This window comes from Pieris brassicae, chromosome 3, assembly GCF_905147105.1.
Source record: "Pieris brassicae chromosome 3, ilPieBrab1.1, whole genome shotgun sequence".
Classification (NCBI taxonomy): Eukaryota; Metazoa; Arthropoda; class Insecta; order Lepidoptera; family Pieridae; genus Pieris; species Pieris brassicae.
Window position 1 is genome coordinate 8,275,119 of NC_059667.1, and position 15,199 is coordinate 8,290,317.

At 33.3% G+C, this 15,199-nt stretch overlaps 2 protein-coding genes across 3 annotated transcripts; one reads left to right on the top strand and one right to left on the bottom strand.

The window, feature by feature from the left end:
* Window positions 1–2,850: 2,850 nt before the first annotated feature.
* LOC123707250 lies at window positions 2,851–5,271 on the top strand. The gene is made up of 4 exons (XM_045657139.1): window positions 2,851–3,005; window positions 3,821–4,219; window positions 4,503–4,701; window positions 5,047–5,271. Exons 2-4 carry the CDS (start codon window positions 3,821–3,823, stop codon window positions 5,229–5,231), a joined length of 783 nt encoding a protein of 260 aa, XP_045513095.1. The 5' UTR covers window positions 2,851–3,005; the 3' UTR covers window positions 5,232–5,271.
* LOC123707249 (lipoamide acyltransferase component of branched-chain alpha-keto acid dehydrogenase complex, mitochondrial) lies at window positions 5,262–13,365 on the bottom strand. Of its 2 annotated transcripts, none has more exons than XM_045657137.1 (9): window positions 13,241–13,365; window positions 11,282–11,463; window positions 10,701–10,888; window positions 10,102–10,235; window positions 8,995–9,219; window positions 8,024–8,290; window positions 7,297–7,425; window positions 6,539–6,610; window positions 5,262–5,995 (listed from the first exon to the last, which is right to left on the bottom strand). In XM_045657137.1, exons 1-9 carry the CDS (start codon window positions 13,310–13,312, stop codon window positions 5,831–5,833), a joined length of 1,434 nt encoding a protein of 477 aa, XP_045513093.1. In that variant the 5' UTR covers window positions 13,313–13,365; the 3' UTR covers window positions 5,262–5,830. The 2 variants fall into 2 exon arrangements, with proteins under 2 accessions (XP_045513093.1, XP_045513094.1); XM_045657138.1 differs by lacking the exon at window positions 13,241–13,365 and adding an exon at window positions 11,570–11,733.
* Between the last annotated feature and the right edge of the window lie 1,834 nt (window positions 13,366–15,199).

Sequence of the window (15,199 nt, forward strand, 5' to 3'; positions counted from 1 at the left end):
TTATTGCGGGATAGAATAATAAACAAACAAAAGAACGTACACAGCTACGCAGTTTTTACTAATTGTAGCAACTTAAAAAGTGCTTTATTACTCATAGAAGACATTAAGTCATAGAACTGTGGAAGGCCTGAGGTCATCAGCCTATGTTTGGCATAGAGATAAATTATGTCTGAACTATACTAACAAACAAAATAAAATTCAAGTATGTGTAGGTGCGTGAGTATGTTTTGGGTGTGTAATAGAATTTAATTTGAAGTCTTCCTCAAATGACTATGGATTACAATTGTTTGGTGCATCCGTTATCAATGCTTTTTAGAAATTTTGTAACAGCTATATATTTTTTAAACTTTTTCTTAAGGAAGAATTAAGTGACTTTTACAAAAATAGCCCAAGAATGCAGAAAAACTTTATTTATTTACTTCCTTATTTCCTATTTTTACAGTAACTTAACACTAATATAATTGAAAACTAAACTAAAACATAATATAAATATAACAAGTATCTAATAATTTAAAATCTAAACCATTTTGTAACTAATTATAAATAATGCAATTCTTGTGAATTCAGCCAGTGTGCAAATAAAAACATCTGTCTCAAAAGCAATAATATTCAGGGTGCGCAAGACACGCGTAAATGGTGCTTCTCTGAGTAAGTTCGTACGCGCCCGAGGTGTCAGTAATTGCGATCGCTTACCACGCCGAGAGTGATTATTTGGCACACGCAGCCCCAGTCTCTCCAACATTTCCGCATTATATATTTTACCTAAGGACCTTAAAAAAATATAATCTGATAGTAAGGTCCCTCCATACCTTTAACTTGTTGTATTCCACCATACCCAAGACAAACAAAGTTGGATACATTACTGGGTAAAGTGGGTACACTCCATACAACCTCATGAAAATGTATCTCGTAAATTTATTTTGAATATGCTCCACCATTAGAGAATATTTCTTTTCTTGTGAAGCCCAAATCATAGAATTACATTCCAAGTGGCTCCTAACAAGTGCATTATACAATGTAATTGCCGCTTTTATATTAGAATAAACTTTGGCCATGCGCAAAATTAACCCTAAATTCCTATAAGTTTTTTACAAATTATTTTTATATTATCCCCAAAATTTAATTCTTCGTGTAAATGAACCCCTAGGTATTTTATTTCTGCTACTCTTGGAATCGGCTGCTTCTCAATCTAATAATTATATAGAATCGGTGTCCATGCTCTGGAAAAATTATTAACACATTTTGCAGAATTAAGCTGAAGTCGATTTTACCCGCACCAATTTACTACCCGATCAATATCCTGCTGTAATCGTAGACAATCTTCCGCGCTATTAATCGGCTGTGATAATTTAAGATCATCCGTGAACAGCAAACATTTTGCCTCTTTTATTGCTCCTGGTAGATCATTTAGCATTAACAAAAATTCTAAAGATCCTAAATTGCTTCAATTATTAATATATATTATTATAATAACTTATGTGAATGTTGAGAATGAAATATACTTTGCAAGTTGTCCTTACGCCGTTTGTTAGTTGGAGTGATGAGGTCAATATTAGTTAGAATTTCTTTAAAATAGCATTAAAGTTAAACATCTCAGATTGTATATAGTGCAACTGTTGAATAGCGATATGTGTGACCGGCGTCTACTTTAGGTTTCTACTCCATTTCTGTCGTAACCTCCCTGCAATGTATCAATATAATAACTAACTATCGATGTGTAATAAGAAAATCATCTTCAGAAAACGTTGATCATTTATGCGCCTTACATTCTTAAAGATATTTGTTTAAATAAAGAGTATATTGGCTGGCTGGTATATATATCACAGGCCGGCTACGCACCTATTAAATAGGTGTCCATAGGCTGCGATGGCTGCTCTTTTTGGGCGTAACGAAGGCCCCCTATATTATTAAAATAAAAGATATAAATCAATTGAAAACGCTGAGTTCTCATGACTGGATCCAATTTTTGGTTGTTTATTTTTCTAAAATAAGTGAAAAAATTCCATTTTCATCAAACAGGTATGCTCTGCTGAGAGAATAGACTAGACCCAAAAGTATTTTTTTTTGGTTTTTCCGAAATAGGTTATTTTTTTTTCTTTTTGGATAATAATTATAAGGAGCTATTGGAATGGAATGTATTATGTTGTTTTAATGAGACCATATTTTCCGAAATCCATTAACAATTATCTGCTTTAATCGGGAAGCTGGCAGAGCATTGTACGCTTTTGTCAAATACTATTTTCTGGACTGAAATGTCCAGAACTCTTTCTAAAAAGTATCAGAAACTATAGGACTATTGTATATACAACGAGATTTCTATTTATTTTTTTCTCTGCTGATAAGTGCTCTGCTAACTTCACAAACACAATAGCTAAGCACTGATCGACTTGAACGCCCAACGCCTAAACTTGAAGAACAGGTGTGTGCTTTTTTATAAGTTTAGGGGTGGTAGAAGGTACGATCATTGTGCAAAAGCGAGATATTTCTATATGTTGAGGGTAATAGTTAGGATGTTGGTCTGCTGCCAATTGTACATCGGCTCGTAGCCCATTATTTATATAATAAGAACAGTGTAGGACCGAGAATACTGCCCTGCAGCACATCCATATTCGGCTGGTCGCTTAATCAATTAACATCGATTTTGACCCTTTGGCTGGTATTAGATATATTTGTGATATGAATGAAATGTGACCGATTATAAATTATATATCTACTTATTAATTGATATTATTGATCAAAGGAAAAAAGTCCTATTTAATTTAAATTATCATTTTACAGTACAGCCTTCATTTGCCAGTTATAGGAGATTTCATACAATAAAACCTACTTTTAAAATATGACACTGATGTACCGTCGGCGTCTATTCTGTCGAAATTTATTTAGTATGTAAGTTATCAAAATTTTTCGTCTTATATTTACAATAAATTCTAAAAATGAAGGTAAAATCATGTAAGTGTTAAAGATTGGGAATCTGCTTATTGCGAAACCGTTGCAAGGTGATAATTGTAAGTTGAATTGAAAATTAAAAATGGCTCCTAAGTTCCTTTATTCTATTGCCGTAATTGTGTATAGTATTATAATGAAATCCGCCCTCACCAAGCGTAGGTCTAAAAATAAAACTCAGATAATTGTACTATATGTAATGAGCGACCCCCCACAATAAGACAACCAAAATCATACTGAAGCAAAAATCCCAACTAACATTCGACCCCGTCACACTAACCAACGGTGTAAGAATAATATGCAAAAAAAATCAATGGCGCTACAACCTTTATAGGTCTAGGCCTCAGATATCTGTATCTGTTTCATGATCATTTGTTAATCTAATAGGCCATCAGCCTCCTATGCCTGACACACTCCGTCGACTTTTTGGGTCTAAGGCAAGCCGGTTTCCTCACGATGTTTTCCTTCACCGTTCGAGCGAATGTTAAATGCGCTCAGAGAAAGAAAGTCTATTGGTACATAGCCGGGGATCGAACCTACGACCTAAGAGATGAGAGTCGCACGCTGAAGCCACTAGGCCAGCACTGCCCTACATAATAGGCAAATCAACTTTATTTCGTACTCCCTCAAACACACACATATTATAATGTAGCTGTCTGTTAGTTAGCTCATATAACGTTTGAGAGGTTTTGAGGAGAAACAGATACATAGATATGAGGCCCAGACTTAGAAGGTTTGGATATTTTTTGGGAAATAAATGTTAATAAATGTTTTTGTTTACATTATTAAAATACTGTAATAGAGAATCATAGCGATCACCAACTTGCAGCAAGTTCTTACATGGGCTCGTGGTAATATTTATTTCTATTGTTAACAGATGATAGCTTCGAAGATTATATTACTGAAACAATGTTGGTCACTTGCAACGCCGTTCGCACAAAATTCTAAGTTGATAAAATCTTCTACGAATCTATACACGTGCAACCTTCAATCAATCCGCTGTTTGTGCAGCCAGGGACCAATAAAATATAAGCAGTTGGAAGAAAGACGGCATAATGGGCGAAAGCAACCGCAGGTCTCAAGGAGATTCGAATTGCTTAACAACTTGTCCATGTTTCGCCGAAGAGGGCCTAATAAGAAAAATAAACGGATACCAAAACTGATACTCCTACAAAATCCGTTCACATGGCTCATGACTAAAATCGACTTTATTGTTTTAAGACGAGTTTGGGACTCGACGTTCCGGGAAAAGGATTTTAAATTTGGAACGACACAGGTTAACAATTTTTGTTGTAAAAATATTTTTAAGCTAAACCATACATACCAAAAAAACCATAGTTTTTCAGAACGCGAAAGATTGTTAACGTGTTACAGAACTTAATGAAACAAAAATATTTTTTTTAAATATACTAATTTATTTTGCCTATCGATTGCTCTACCAGAGACCCCACAAGAGAAACGTGTCTGCCTAGCTGACAACTTCTACAAGGTCCTAAAAAGTAGGAAGAATGAGGCCGAAAAAGAAGTTTCCAGTTTTGTTTATTTTGTGAAAATTACAGGCTATATGTCGTATAACACACCTTATAAGTGAAGGTCAACTCGGTGAACTGAATGGTCTTCTCACGAAGCCGGCGCGATTGAATTTAATACGTGAACTTGATCGTAACTGGGGCGAGAAACAGAGGGCGCTGTTGGCTTTAAACCATAAAGATATTCAGATTTCATCGCCTCGGAAAGTCTATTTTATCCGGATAGCTGGTATTTTTCATTCATATAAAAACGTAGACTTGCCATTTGTTTATTGCGTGACGTGAGCCTCTGTGACGACCCAAATAGGCATTCCTCTATCAAGGCACGGAGACATTTCAGCGGTGTTACGGTGGAGAGGAAACATTAATAAGATTTTTGAAATCACGTAATCTGCTAATATAAAGAGCTATTAAAAGACGCTATTAAATCGCAAAGATATTTAGAGTCAATATTTAAGCCTCATGGAGTAATCTCTGTCGAACAAGCGTACAATATATTGGTCGTCGCCTTTTATTATGATTCAAAAATCGTTACAGATTTATGTTAAGATATTTAATTAATATTTCGTTGCAGATAAGAAATTTTGTGACGTCGACATGGCCTTTCTAGCCCTGAAATGGGCGCCGATAAACAACATAGATGCGTTGATATTTACTGAAATTTTTGCTCGGTTTCACCGCGAATACACACCTAGCAGTATACCCGAATGGACTATTGCCTATTTTAAAGTTACACGCTTTGAAGTTTTACGCCGATAATGTTTTAAGCTTATTTTTACAATAAAAATCTTTTTCAATACGGAAAATTTTATTTATGAATTTATATTTCTGGTAATAAATGTTTACGCGTTACTTGAACACGTCAGAAAATTATTGGGAATGGTGTATTATTAAAAAAATCACCTTTATCGATAGTTTGTCATATAATCCTATGTAAATCGACTGATTATATGTTATTCGTAACCCTTATAGGATTGCCTTCAAAAAAATGTGGCTATTTTTTACATGTTTACGCTCTTCCCACCACTAAAATGGAAAATTTAACAAACTTTTTCGTTTTAGAACCTAATTTAGTACCAGCAATGAATTTGTTCAATTTAAAGATTTCTGAAAACACTTGATCAACCTATTGACATTCTTTACAAGCTCTTAGCTGTGGAATTGTGAATAATAAAAAAAACACCACGCAATCGCAACTAGCATAACACTTCACAATTCCGATTTAGAATCTAATTTTAAGCTAATTTTGCTATACAGTTTATATATTCTTTGTTAAGCCTGTAAGATGGCGTCTTTATTTTAATAAACTTTTACAATTCTATGAAAGGCATAAAGACTAGTAAGACATTCATAATAAATTACAGATCCAAAAGTAAGAGGTATGGGTCTTCTAAATAACTCTTGAGGTCATTTGAGAATCTTGCTATGGTAACTCCATCAATTACTCTATGGTCAGAGGACCAACTGACTGTTAGGATATGTGCAGGCTTCACGTTTCCCTCTTCGTCATATCGCGGTAATTTCTGTAAAAGTAACACAAGTCACACTTAAACAATGTTAGAAGACCAAAATTACTTGTATGGCAATCAATGTTTATAATAATTTACCAAATACATTCCTTTCAGTTTTTAAAAATCGACTTTCGGAAAACATATTATTCTATTAATTATGATGAAACACAATTAATATTATTTTGATAACGTAAATATATATTTTAATAATATGAGGATGTAGTGATAAAATAATATTATAGTCATATAATAATATTATAATATACCATATAGGTATGAGTATAATGATATGACTCTAATGTATTATATTGTATTATATTCTTGCATATAAATCATTATTATATACAAATAAAAGCAAGGAGTGCTATCTTTATAACAGTATTTCTAAAATAAAAACTTTATTTAACTTAATTTGAGTAAGAATATGTTCTACTTAGATACACCAATGCTTGTTAAATATTGTTAAAATCAGTACGACGTAATAACGTGTCTTAAAATCCGTAGCTAAAGTAGCAAATGTCATGAAAGTCGCCGTGAAACTTTATTTCTCTTTACCTGAATCTTTCCCAAAGCTCCAATGGATACTTGTGTTGGTAATATTACTGGTTTTGTGTAAGTTCCTCCAACCTGTAATTTATTTATTTTAGTATTTCCATCTAGTGTTCCTTCTATTTTGAATTTTTATTTTCCATTATTCTTTCTAAATTTTAGATAACCCCATCATGTGAAAGATCAAACAACCATCTTACACTTAATGTTTCACATGAGGTTGGACTCATATTTTACAAAGTATATTTTTAGTGAAGCAGTGTTGGCCATGTGTCTTCAGCGTGCACCTCTCAAACCTGAATTCGAGCTCTGAACCAGTACAGCAATGGACATTTTTTAAACAACACTCGCTCGTACTTTGTAAGCGAAACATTGTGACGAAACCAGCGTACTTAAGAGCCTAAAATTGACGGTATGGTATAGGCACAGAAGGCTGATCATCTACTTAAAATTTAAGTCACTAAATGATCTGGAAAAAAGCCATCTGAACCCAAGATTTATTAGGCTTATAGAGCCACTGGATTATTGTTGCGTATTCATAGTAACGGCAGCAATGATTTACCACAATTAAGAACACTTATTGCTTTTGCTTAATTTTCCGTTTCGATTAAAAGCACGAATTCGTGAAGTTATTTTAGGACATCCTAATTATTTGTAAAAATATGAAACAACAAATTTTAAACACTGCTATTGAAACCGAAATAACTAAATGCCAGCATGTGTGAATACTACGGACAATAGTTTTATTTGAGCTTTTTACTTACATTTCCAATATTTGAAATCGTAAAAGTTCCACCTGAAAGGTCACTAAGACTGAGTTGACCTTTCGCGCCTTTCTCTTGTATGAGATTTAATTCCTTGGCTAACTCTAATACAGTTTTGTTTTGGACATTCTGAAAAAATGCATTTTAATAAAATATAAGAAACACAGTTATATCATTGAATTAGGCAAGCATATAAGATTTCATATGATAACATAAAACTAATTCCATTTAAGTGTAAATAAATGGAAAATGGGCCAGATACGTCTGTGGCAAGTCCATCGCAAAGCGATAATTGTTTTACAACGACCTTCACTTTACAAACTTTCGGGACCCGAGAAAAAAAAAATTGTCACATAAAAAGTAAAAACGCAGTCAAGTTTAATATCAGTTAGTAGTTTACAAAAAAGCGTGATCTATGTATACGAAGTTATAAAGATCAACATTCGAATTATTTCGGATTTTTTTTACGTGTTATATGTATTGGAGGCGAATACACCTTAAAACTTATTCATACAAACAAATGCAATCCAATTAAACTGATTGCACTGAAGTGATCTGTCTCTTTTCATCTCATCGTAAACACGATTTGACAGAAGATGATAGCGTACTTCAGTTAAAGGAGTCTAATTATGTTGATTTATATTTTATGAGTATGCTATTTGGGTGCCAGTCAGCCATTAGTGTTAACTTGGGCTGACACTTACTTAATTACTTGTTCATTAATTACCTTTATGACAGGAACCACTAATCCATTCGGCGTATCCATAGCAACGCCTATATTGTGGCTTGCTTTGTAAATAATATTTTCACACGAACTGTCCAAACTGCTATTCAAAATAGGGTGTTTAAGTAGACTTAAAGATGCGGCTTTGAGAATTATAGGCATGTATGTCAATTTCACTCCACGCTTGAGGGTTATTTGTTTGAGTGTCTCCCTCATTTCTACTAATTTTGTAACATTGTATTCGTCACTAAAACCAAAGTGTGGTATTTTCTGAAATAATAAGAAAATATGTAATAAGGTTGCTAAAGGTCGGAAGTGGCTTGCCTTAGACCCAAAATGTCGACGGCGTGTGTCAGGCACAGTATGCTGATCACCTACTTGCCTATTAGATTGATCATGAAACAGATACAGAAATCTAAGGCCCAGAACTAAAAAGGTTGTAGCACAACTGATTTAATTAAATTTATTGAGGAAGGAAGGAATTAGCCGCTCTTCCGCTGACCAGGGAGGATCATCGACCGTTTTACCATTGATTAAACCGAAGGCTAAAGTCGAGAATTAGTATATATCTAGCCGTAATGAGTAAACGTGTTTTACGGTAAGTAATCGCAGCGATTGTAGCCGTAGGTTGTAGGTATCACTACATATAATATATTAAACTATACACTAAACTCTTGGTGAGTTTGATTTATAACTTTAAATTTGTTTGCCTACTCCTGTACGTACTTTTTTGTTATGACTCAGTATGACTTTGCCGTGGTGAAGCCCGGTTATCCTTATCACAGGTTATAACCTAGCTTGGAAACCAGTCACCCAATACATTCTAAACTGTAGTCGTATTATTTAAAATGGAAGAAAATACATGTAGCGAGCAATGAAAATATATGTAACGTTTCGAATAAAAAATCCTTATTTTTTAGTTCCTTAATAGTGGTTTTATTGAATTAAGTTATTGCAGAAAAGAAAATACGAACCATAGCCTCCGTCATTGATTTAACCATAGCTTTAGTGAACCCAGTAACAGGGACCACTTTGTCTTCTAGTATTATTTCTGGTTTTGCTTTAACTTCAACTACAGGTTCATTGGGAAGGTTTGGCACTTCATTTGATTTATCAGAAGTAATATTTAAGTATGCTAGTATATCTTCTTTAAGCAGCCGTCCATTCCTACCGGTAGCTGGGACTGAATTCAGATTTACCTGGAAAGGTTTTAGTAAAATACATAATGAGAATAATTCCATGTAATAAAAGTATTTAATAAACCTGTAAAAAAAATTTTTTAAACGAAAAAACTGCTTAAAAGTCTCATCATCTCGTCATCACCACGACATCCATCGTTCCACAACTGAGCGTTTCTTAAGGCAGTATTTGCCGTGCACCACCTCTATGAAGACCACTGATGTATTTCTGAACCAATTCGAATTAGGGTCCTTCAAGAAAAGAGCGTACCAATTCTTAAAAGGCCAGCAACGCACTTGCGAGCCTTGCTGGCAATGTGAGCCTCCAGTCCGGTTCTCCCCTGTTATATATTAAAACTAGTGGACCCGACAGACGGTGTCCTGTCCTAACTATCAATATTGATATAATTAACTAAAAAAATATTTCCAAAAAAGTGTTTATTATTCTAATGCTTTATGATATACAACATTCTATGTTTGTTTCTCTTGCCGCATTCTGTCAATGTTATGTCAAACGCCATAAGGTTATATCAAAAAAGTTTGAATTGTAAAAGCACTGAAAAAAAATTGCTATCGTAACAAAAGTCAGGATTACTTAATATGGTGGTTAAGTATTCTTAAACTTTCTAATTTTTTGCACAATTTTCTTAAGAACCTTCTCCTGACAATACCAAACACAACAAAAAATACATAGCGAAATCGGTCCAGCCGTCATGCAGTGAGCAAGGGAAATAGGGATTCCTTTTATATATATAATATAGTCAACGTTAATAAATATTTATACTATTAGAAAAAATATTTATAATTTATGTCTATTTTCTTTCAAAAAACTTAAACCTTTGCTGCTGTCTAAGAGCTACGGGGAAGTAACGTATAGTATTTAGAAAAGGAATTGTTACTAACCTGGAACTGTGAGGCTATTCTTCTAACAGCTGGTGTTGTAAGAACTTTGCCTTTTGTATTAGAATTATCTAACACCGAAGAAGCTGAGACATCAGACTTAATACTTCCTTCAACTTTTGTTGGTGTTGATGAGACTGAAAAAATGATGATTCTTAATTTTTAATTTAACAAAGACAGCAGTTTTAGCATTAATTGTTTTAATTTTGTAGAAGCATACTTTTACGTCACCCACTTATAACGTTTATTATTTATGGCTTATACCAGTGTTGGAATATTAACAATGATTATAAATAACATCATTATTATGTAACATGAGGCAAACGGGCAGAAGGCTCGCAAGTGCGTTGACGGACTTTTAAGAACTTTTTTTCGGAAATACTTAAATGGACAATGGCTTCACAAAGTGGTGGTGTGCGTGCAAAAAGTGCCTTAAGAAATGCTTAGTTGTGGACGGAAGTCGAGATATTACGGATGGTATTTCGTATTCTGCTTAAACTTCCGATGATGAGACTCAGCTGCAGGTATTAGTCCTTACAACTCTTCTGAAAACTCTCCATGGTAAATGCGATAGAAAGAGATTTGTATTATCTTTAATATACCTTCTTCTTCCATTCCTTCAACTTCTATGTCAACTAGAGGCTGGCCTACTAATGCAGTTTGATCCACTTCATGGTAGAGACGAGTGACAACACCGTCATATCGACTAGTTATCGTCACTGATGCTTTATCACTTTGAACTTCGCAAATGTTGTCAAATTGCTGCACTTTGTCGCCGACTTTGACAAACCTGAAAAGTCGAAAGCATTAGTTTATGAATTGTACACGGTGGCAGGTTACTCTACAATTCTTTGTTTTGATTAACTGTGCATACTTTCAGCTAGAACTTATGAGTTCTCTTGTTATTTTTTTTAGTTTTAAACAAAAGCTATACGTAAATTAGGTATTTAAAAACTTACACAAACTTACTAAAAGAAACTTTATTGGCTACTTAAAGCCACAGCGTTTAACCCAAATTTTGAATATAATAAAGGTAAACAGTGTAGAAATCAGCATATATCGTTTGCGCGTGTCGAGTGTGTCAGGCACCAATAACTTACATATAAACATAAATTATTAGGAGCCACCTGTTGGCTATTATTGGCTAAATGAATGCAAAAATATATCTTCATGTAGTTCTTACCATTCTTTTATAACAACCTCACGGATTCCTTCACCAATATCAGATAATTTGAATGCAACTGATTTCAATGCTACATTTGTGTAATGTATCTGTCTTTTTAAATCTTCAATGTTATGTAAATTATTTTTCCTCTTATCTAGAATCACTACGCTATTTGAACGAGTACATTGTCGTAGAATTCTCTGTAATTCAAATAAATTACATGCTTATTTTCTTCAGGTAGGTTCAACTATATTTTGCACAAATTTTTCGTCATATTCCGCATAGCTGAGTACCGCGAGCACTTGCCTTTATTACGACGAATCCAATATATTCCATAATAAACTCACGGAAAGTATTTATGGTTTAGAGTAGTTCCTGAGATTAGGGCGATGGTCAAACAATAGAATAAAATATAATAATCCGTAACTGTACCATGCTGAAAGTGTATTAACAGTAATGATAACCTAAAAATAATACTTGTGCACAAAAAATAGTTTTAAAATCAGTTTTATCAAAAACAAAAGAACACAAGCTATCGCTATCTTTAAAGTCAATAAACAGAATCTTATCTATTATATAACTTATTTTTGATAATTAACTTAATCTTAACGGATGGTCATACAGTTACACAAAAGGTTTAATGATCATATTTCTTATACGCGGTCTCAATTATCATCATGTGATATATGCAGCAAAAGCTTAAGCATTAATTAATTTTCCAAGACATAATTTACGCATAGACACACTTGATATTTTACAGTTTTTAGTTCATAACCCTGCTATATTTTAACATACGAGAGTAATGGTTCGCACATCTCGTCTCTGAATCTTTTCGTTAATCCCGTGACAACGTGTGTGTAAACAATTGTAACTATTGCATAGTTATTATTAGCACACAGCATAATGAATAACATTGAACCTAGGATACAAGCAGATACTGAGTCTGCCTATGTTTGTATTAGCACTCATCTCGTAAAATTCGCTTATATACGCTTACAGCTGTCTCGTTTCTGAATATGATCTAGCTCTAAGTAAGGTTTTTTTTTGGAAGTATGGGAGTCGAACGTACGTTTGTAGTTGTTTTGTTACAACAATCGCTCAATAGTTCCGGTTTATAAGCAACAAGAGCAATGATGGTCTAGTGGCTTCAGCTTGCGGCGTAATCTCAAAATAACTTTATTCATATAGGTAACCAAGTACACTTATGAACGTCAACAGAATCGATGTTAAATTGAACCTTAATTGACATTTACTACCAGTTCGCAAGTCAAGGGCATAGGGCAGGCAAAAAGAACTGCCTAGAAACTTTCCACCACTCCCTCAGGTCATAGGTTCGATCTACGTCTGTGAACCAATAAACCTTGTCTATGTGCTCTTTTAAACTTAGTTCGAACGGTGAAGGAAAACCATAGTGAGGAAACCGGCTTGCCTTAGACCCAGAAACGGCGTTTGTCAGGCACAGAAGGCTGATCTCCTACTCGCCTATTATATTGATCATGAACCAGATACAGAAATCTGAGGGCCAGACCTAAATAAACAAAAAAATTAAAGATACTTAATTTGTAATCCAATTTGTAACACTTTCAATTAAAATATCAATACCGCAATCAATTTGATTTAAGCAAGATTTTATATACAGTCTTTGGACTTCAGAACTACGCTTAAATTATAAACACTTTTTATCAGATTTAAACGTATTTTAACTAATACAAATATTAACTATTAAATAGTATTTTTTGTTTATATTACAAACTTGATAACATTCTGATAACTAAGAAGTTGTAATTAGCAACAGATGATAACACAATTCAAAAAATTGTGTCCGTGTAACAACGTTTTCAAATATTACATCATATAGGTACACTTATAATTACTTATGATATTTATTTCGTTTGAATACAATTAAAGTGTGAAGTTATGCATTATATTTATAAGCTCAACATAAGTAGCGTTTATAGTAACGGTCATAATACTTACGTTAGTTAAACACACTTTATGGCATCGATTTAGGGTTTTCACATTAATACATTTATTTATTAACAATGCCATATTTCTAATGGCATTCCACGCGTCAGTATGACGCCACGCGATGTTTTCGAATAAACTCGCGCGCTTATCGTTTCATTATCAGTCGTCAAAAGTTGATTAAATTTAACACAAAGAGGGTCAAGGAATTAATTACCATTTCTATTGGAAATAATATACTCAATAAGCAATTATTTTTATTAAATACATAATAAACATGTTAATAAAGTGAATAAATACAATAATATATAATTTATAACGGTAATGTTATGCTCGAGACGCAGGGGCAACCCATAAATAATCAAATAACATTAATTGCAAGACGCAAGTACATATCGGGCTTACTTTTGTTTCATTTTACAGTATAAATGTGTTTTTTTAGGTAGATTAAGCTCTGGTTTTATTAAAAATAAAATCTATAATATTAACCTTAGCATAAAAATGGTAGTCGCTAAACAAGTTTTATACATCAATTTTCTTTTCATTCTTTAGGTAATGTTATTCTAAACTTAATCATTCTTAAAATTTATTACTTAGCGGGTTTAACCGCTAGTTTTAAATATTGGTATTTAGTGTGACATTTAACAGCTACTTTATACCCTAATTACATGCAATTAAGTCCACAGTTGAAAAAACATTCAACGTTCTGTTGCCATGCTCTTTATGTAAAATGAAACAAGAGGTAATCCGATGTTAATTCTCTTCTAGGCTATTCTAAATTGCTAAGGTGTATCACAGAGGCGCTCTGCCGATTATTTGCTATCATAGTTAAATTGAACGACAACTTTAACTCAGTCAGTGATTCCATAAAGTGTAAGGCTGGCAACATCTACTTGTATGCAAATTATCAAAGCCGACGGACATTTAAATTAATTTCTCTCGATTCAACAACTACTAGATATAATTTGAAACACGATAACTTAGAAAACAAATTAAACGATCCTAACAATGACGTACTACGCACTTCTTGATCTATAAACGTACATAGATAATAAATTTCACATTGTCTATAAACACATACCTAACTACGTCGGAGAATATACAAAATGTACAATTATGTAAATGATTTCTACAGTCAAGGTTTTCGGTACTACAATATCCGCCTTCGTCGTCATTACAGGGCATTTGCATTTAGCAGCAGCAGTGAATCAATTGTTAACAGTATAGAATAATAATAATTAACAGTCCGTGTATTTGAATCTAAAAATGAAGGAATGCTTTCGATAGTCTTAGTACCTATTGAAACCGAAGTCAACAATTAACCTTATTTCGTATTTGTGTAGTTGATGAATCTATATAAAATGTATATTAAATGATTCTAGATCCGAACACGTAATATTACACCAGTAGCTATACCCCTAATGGTAAGACAGACGTTGTTTAATCGACAAACAATAATAGCTATTGATTGCCTCTAAAGATACTCTTTATAGGCGTAGTAATAAGCGTCTAAGCAAAAGAGATTAATAAATTATTTATAAGCTAATATAAACGTAATAGTCACAATTGTTCTTTCGTAGGGCTGTGCTTCTGAAATTCTTTACAGTGAATTGTAGTACCGAAAGTCTTGTCTATAACACTTAAATGTGTACACAGAACTTTAGGTTTTACTACATAAGAACAACTTCAATAGGTGATTTACTCGAACACACTTTAAACTATTTGTACAGTTATTCGTAGGTAAATGAGGTAAATTAACCTTGGATTTTGTGTTTAACAACAACATAAATCTTTCATATAACACAGGCCTTTATGCGTCATAAATTTTGTGCAAAAGAATAGACAAAGTTGTTGAATAATAAGTCTTTTTCATCAAAATAACAAAAATAATCTTGCTCTCTTACACATCTAAAACAACCCACCCATATTATTAACAGTTTTAACTTGAAATCTAAAACAGCCCGGTTTATT